The 6797-nt window shown below is 43.7% G+C and overlaps 1 protein-coding gene across 1 annotated transcript; it reads right to left on the bottom strand.

Annotated features, from left to right (window-relative positions):
* Positions 1-2745: 2745 nt before the first annotated feature.
* Positions 2746-4766, bottom strand: LOC142150223 (E3 ubiquitin/ISG15 ligase TRIM25-like). Its single transcript, XM_075205430.1, has one exon. The coding sequence runs from the start codon at positions 4757-4759 to the stop codon at positions 3203-3205; it is 1557 nt and encodes a 518-aa protein (XP_075061531.1). The 5' UTR covers positions 4760-4766; the 3' UTR covers positions 2746-3202.
* Positions 4767-6797: the final 2031 nt, after the last annotated feature.

Below are 6797 nucleotides of genomic sequence, written 5' to 3'. Positions count from 1 at the left end.
AAATAATGTGAGTTGGAACTATTTACAAATGTAGAAGTGAGTGTAAGTGTATTTGATCTGTTTGCCGGTGCTATTGCGTAATTAACCTTGGCATGACGTAGCATCAATACTTTATTGATTTAGAATGACTACGACAGGGGACGCCACTGATACCCCATTCATACTGCACCAAAATCCCGGGTTTTTGCCGGGGCGAGCTCAAACGACCCGGGTCTTGGTGCAGCAGTATGAATGGTACAAGTCAAAAATCCCAAGTCTAAAATCCCGGGTCTTCAACCCGGGATTTATCGAGGGGTAATTCCCGAGTCGGACCCGGGTTGCCTGCACTATGAATGGTGCAACCCGGGTTTTTCAACCCGGGTTGCACAGAAAACAAGCAGATTGGCTGTCTGCCTGTCTCTGGAGGATGATGTCATCGGTGGGAGCCCGTGGAAGATTCGAGAAGGAGTCACCAGTCACCTTTCAATGACATCACCATTTTTCAGCCAATGAAAACTGCTCTGGTGATGACTCCCACAAATTGCCAGGGCACAGACTTGTGCAGTATGAATGGGATCAACCCGGGAAATTCCCGGGTCCGAGGTGCAGTATGAATGGTGTTTCTGAGCTGGGACGCTCCGAGCCACGGCAAAAACCCGGCTTGAAAAACCCGGGATATTGCCGGGGCGGCAGTATGAAAGCGGTATGAGGCGTCCCATCACCACCTCCATGGTGAATAGGCACAATTGGCACCTGACATATTTAATATAAAGCTGCAGACTCAGCAGAGCAGCGGGGATGGTCCTTTCTGCTGCTCTGTGTCTCAGTCTCAGGTCATGTGACTGCAGCAGTCACATGTTACTCAGTGCAGGCGGGCTGATGGAATCGTTCCTGCTGACTGCACTGCAAGAAATCAGGTAAGAGTTTAGTATATACTACAAGATATCACAGAGATTTGTCAAATCATCATATGTGTGATTTTATATGTACTCTACACCTATGCAATGTAAGCTCTGCACCGCCATTCTTATATATGAATAGCACCTTAACTCTCTAATCACTAATATTGACTTTCTAAGCTAAATAATATAGAATGAAGTGTTCAAAAAAAAACGCTAGAAGCCATTTAAAGTATTTTTTATCTTGATTTTAAACTTTATATATAAAAGAAACAGATGTAAACAATCATAATAAACTCTATGGGACAGTTAAAAAAAATAATAATGTGGGGCAAACTGGTAAAAAGCTGGTAGTCAGAGGGTGGCATAGGAAAGAAAAGCTGATAGTCAGAGGGTGGCATAGGAAAGAAAAGCTGGTAGTCAGAGGGTGGCATAGGAAAGAAAAGCTGGTGGACAGAAAGACAGGAGTGGCTAAAACATGTGGGCAGCAAGGGGCATATGTGAGAAAAGCTGTTGGTGACGTGTGAGAAAATCTGGTAGGCAGGGTGGTATGTGAGAGAAGAGCTAGTGGGCAAAGAGTAGCATGGGAGAGAAAGGCTTGTGGGCAGCATGGGCATGTGAGAGAAAAGCTAGTAGGCAGAGGGTAGCATGTGAGAGAAAAGCTTGTGGGCAAGTGGGCAAAGGGTAGCATGGTAGAAAACAATCTGGTGGGCAGTGAGGGCATGTAAGTAAAAAGCTGGTGGGCAGGTGTGTGTGACCTATGTACACTGTTCAGTGTGTATCAGGTGTGTAACTTCATGTTGACCTCTGTCAATTTCAACTTATGCTATCCATGGATTGAATACACAATCAATGGAATTCTTATTTCTTGCATGCATTGATCGATCGATTGATCAATTAGAAAACAAAATGAACACAACACCAACTCTTGTGTGTATAGAAACTGTTCTGTTTATTACAATCAAGATTACACATTCTTATAGCACTCAGAAACTTTTTCTAGCATGCAAAAAGATATAACACCTGGCATATGTGTAAAATAATTGGGGCAATAAATCTGTCATGATTTTAGCCTTGCAAAGTAAATTTCAAAACACTACGAATTACAATGCTATCTACAACAAACTATTTCTTACCAGCGCTTCTCTTATCTACTATTAACATATTCCACACATCTGGAACATTGCCACATACTCATTATTTTTCTTAAGACTATTTGAAGCAATCTTAAAGGCACAATACGCATTATTAAATGATTTCTATATCATAATTTCTCACCTGTATATAGTGATCAGTGTGTATAGGGTAAGTAAATAGAGTGTCTGTTGCCAACTTATTGCAACAAGTTTTTTTGCATTGTTCTGAGTTCTAACATTTAAAACCCCATGTAGAAATCCTACATTTGCCCCTCTGCAGTAATGAACCATGGACAAAGTTCTGCCTCAGACATAAGTACATCGGGACACCTGTGCATCGGGACTGCAGCCTTGCCAGCCAGCCAGGAGGAGGTAAGCATTATTATTTTAATTTTACAAAAGTCAAGAGTGTGATGAGCTGAGAAGTGGGCTTTGGGGGACAAGGGGCAGCCGGCTGTAGTTTTGCCTAGGGCACCGCGAAACCTCGCACCGCCCCTGCCTGGCATTTTAAGTTCAACCTTAGTATATTTATTTATTAATTTCTGCAAGCCTGATTAAGTTGTATTATTCATTTACTGGCAGAATCAGAGTTTTCACCGTTATTAATAATAATCATACAGATAAAAAAATAAGAACAATAGTTATATTAATATAATTTATTATGCAATGTGATTCTGAGAAATTAAAGTCTAACACCAATGTACTGTATAAGTTAGTTACACAATGGATGACATGACTATTATTCGCAATCACAGATATGGGAATGCTGCAAAAATTTCAGTTAATTTAATTGATCAAAAACCCTGATAGACCCAAATCTAACACAAAGGTAATTTTAACCAGGATTTTTGATCGCACACCGAGAGCTGGGAGCAAAAATCAGTGTTAGAATTACCGTACTAACAGTATTATTGCACACTTTTACCGTAGTAACAGTAATAGTGCGCAGGCCACGTTATTCCTAGAATAACGCGGTCGAATTGAATTGGCCCCGAAGAGGAGAAATGCAGGAAAACTGGACACCTGGTAACCCATTACCTAGAGCAATACAGGAGGAGCTCAGCTATAGCCCCACCCACTGCTTCATCCTATTAGATGCATGTTCCACCAATCAAATTCTCCTCCCTGTGATGTCACCAGTCTCTGGGCAGATTTCGTACATTATGGCAATTTCTCCCAGCTTCTGACTCACCCAGATATCGTTATACAACCTTCCCCTACACATAATGCAGCATGAAGGGGCTCAGTGAAGGTGGCAGTGACGGTGTGTAAGTGTCTGATCGGGTCACACACAGCATAAAAGGACAGCTGTCCAGCCTCATAATCCAGATATATCCTCACTCTATTACAGGGAGTAATATCAGGTAACCAGATCCCTTTACCGTCATGTCTCACTAAATACTGATTATTATACCTCATCAAACCCCAGGACTTGGTATTATTTCCAATGAATGACTGACCTCCTCTCCTGTCTATACTGGGATAACACATCCCTAACCTCCATCTCAGTGATTTACTGACCTCCACTTCCCAGTAATGTTGCCCTGAGGAAAATCTCCTGGTGCTTATTACCTGATTATACTCAAATCTCTCTGGTGTTTCTGGATGATTCTGGTTTTTATCTGACCAGGATGCAGTTTTCTTGTCACCTGATATATGTATTTTATTACCAGCTGTGTTTACATCCAGTAATATGTCTGTAACTTCCTGCCCATAGATTTCTATATTTATACCTGTTATTAAATCAGATAATTTGCATAGTTTCGCTGAGATTAGACCAACATCCAGATCTCCTACACCATGGACCTGGTCATCATGTCTCTCTCTGTCCTCAGTATCACACAAGTCACCTGTGTCTGGTTCATGTAAGACAGTCACTGGATCAGACATGTTACACAGCTCCTCGATGTGACGCATCTTCCTGGACAGCTCGTCCTTCTTTATTTCCAGCTGCTGGATCAGATCAGAGACTGAGAGTGAAATGCTCTCTTCCTGCCTGGAGATCTCACTTAGGACTCTCTTCTCTAGGTCTTCCAGCTGTCTCCTGATGTCTCTAAACAAGGCAGTGACTCTCTTTGTTATACCAGATGCTTTTTCCTGATCTTCTCTCCTGCGCTCCTGCAGTCTCTGGACTCTTTTCTCAGTGTCCTCTCTCTTTGTGGTCAGTTTCTGCAGAACATTTCTCAGTTTCTCCTTCTTCTTCTCGGAGGCCTCATCCAGCATCTCCACATGATGTCCACGGTGTTCTCTGGCCAATCTGCAGAACAAACAGATACAGACAGCATCCTCAGTGCAGTAATATTTGAAGAGTTCCTTATGGATGGAGCATTTTCTGTTCCCCAGGGAAGTGCTGGGATCAGATAAGACGTGTTCTGCTGACTTGCTGTGTAGTCTCAGGTGATTATCACACAGAGAAGCCTCACACAACAGACAGGATTTAGCAGCAGGTACAGGAGAGTGAATACAGTAAGTGCAGAAGATCCCAGTCTCCTCTTGATCTGGCCGAGTAGACAGGAAACTCCCCACTATGTTACACAGAGGAATGTTCCTGATCAGTGCAGGACGCTCCTGACACTCTGCTCTGCATTCAGGACAGGTAAAAACACCAGACCCCTCCTGTGTATCCAGCACACGATCAATACAGACCCGGCAGAAGTTGTGCCCACATCTCAGTGATACAGGATCTGTATAAATGTTCAGGCAGATGGAACAGTCCAGCTCCTGTATCAGATCAGCAGACGCCATCGCTGACAGCAGCAGAGAGAAATAAAAGTGAAAGTTTTGACACTCAGACACCAGTGAGTGTGTTTTATATATTTACACAGGGAGAGGCTGCAGTAGTTAGGAAGATTATATCTTTATTTATTTACAGGCTCAGTCACACTATAGGGCATACTTACCTACTTTCTGTATTCTGATTAAGGGAGATGGGCGTGACTGGAGGGCGGGAGGAGGCGGGGCGGGGCAGGGCAAGACAATGACGTTTTGTCGCGGGGGCGGGGCCAAAATGCCGCGATTCTGGCTGAATCGTGTCATTTAGCGGTGGATGCAGCGGGATGCGGGAGATTTGCCAGCTCTCCCGGGAGCCCGGGAGATTGACCCGAATTTCGGGAGTCTCCCGGACATTCCGGGAGAGTTGACAAGTATGCTCTAGGGGACCATGCACACAGCAATCTGACACTGTACCTGACTGTCAGTTCTTAGATTTTGCTATACATAAACTCTGACATGCAGGGCCATCTTTTCCATTGGGCACGATGGGCAGCTGCCCGGGGGCCCCACAGGCAAGGGGGCCCCATAGGCACGGCTCTTAATGAGAATAAATAATCCTGCAAAAGAAAAAAACCTGCAAAAAAAACCTACAAGGGTCACTGAGCAAGTACATCTATCTATCTCTATCTCTATATATCTGTATCTGTATACATCTATATATCTATATCTAGGGGCCCCGGTGCACTGCTTTGCCCAGGGGCCCATAATGTTGTTAAGATGGCCCTGCTCACATGCAGGACCCTCTCTATCCTCTAACATCTGCACCTTCTTCATTAACCTTGTATGTTTTTTGGTATGATTTGTTATAGTGAATGTCCGGCAGTGCATATTTTCTTAAGACTTCAGCTAAAGTCCCATTGTCGTATTCTCCACCATTGTCGGATCTCAAGGCTTTTAGTTTCAGACCCGTTTGAGTCAATACAAGGTTCTTGTATTCCGCAATTTTCTCTACGACTTCACTCTTAGCTCTTATGAAGTAGACATGTGTCATCCTAGTGGCATCATTAATGAGTGTCAGGAAGTATCTGTAACCACTGACCGATCTCACCTTCATTGGACCACAGACATCAGTATGCACTAGAGTTAGTGGTGCTTCAGCCCTATTTGCTGATTTTGGTTAAGGGGAAACGAGTTTGCTTACCCTTTATACATCTCTCACATGTCGGTCTCTCAGAACTGTTCACAGTGATCCCTGTCACCATCCCATCAGCGAGTTTCTAGACGTCGTCGTGTCCCAGATGACCCAGTCTCTTATGCCACAGGTCCATTGATTGTTTAGTATCTGAAGCTGCCATCGTATGACATTCTTCTGTGTCTAGGACATAAAGTTGGTTACACCAGGCTGCTGTTGCAATTACAGTACCTTTCTGGTTTTGAACCACACATTTGCCCTCTGCGAATTGGACCTTGTAACCTTTTCTCTCTAGGATGCTTATAGCAATAAGCTTGGTTCCCAACTCTGGTACATACAGGACGTCTTGGATGCCTGTAGTGACAGTTTCACCTTTTATTCTTAGAGATGCTCAGGCTCGGTTCCTCGTGAACCAAACACACCTGAACTTAGGGGATCCGAGTACCGAGCGCGGCTCGGTACTGTCACGCGCCCTCGGAATTGAAAACGAGGCAAAACATCATTGTGACGTCGTCGGATCTCGGGAGTTTTGAATTCCTTTTTAAGATCCAACATAGCGAGGGGTGGGAGGGAGGTCGGACCCCCATTTTTCTTTTCTGCCACTGCTGTGTGCCAATGTGTCCTAGATGTGCTAGGAACTGCCGTGTGTTTCAGTCATTGCTCTGTCGCTTACCATCCAGCCAGGTCGCTGCAGTATTTGTCCGAAAGTGTATGAAAATAATATTGTGACCTGTGAGGTGGTCTAAATTGACTGCAAATGACTTAAAATTAGTGTTATTGAGGTTAATAATAATGTAGGAACAAAAAAAGAGCAAAATTATGTGATTTTAGCATATTTTAGGATTTTTTGTAAAAAATCCAAAACCAAAACACATGAGG

Source organism: Mixophyes fleayi, chromosome 4, assembly GCF_038048845.1.
Source record: "Mixophyes fleayi isolate aMixFle1 chromosome 4, aMixFle1.hap1, whole genome shotgun sequence".
Lineage (NCBI taxonomy): Eukaryota > Metazoa > Chordata > Amphibia > Anura > Limnodynastidae > Mixophyes > Mixophyes fleayi.
Note: the sequence above shows the minus strand (reverse complement) of the source record. Positions and strands in the feature narration are given on the sequence as shown.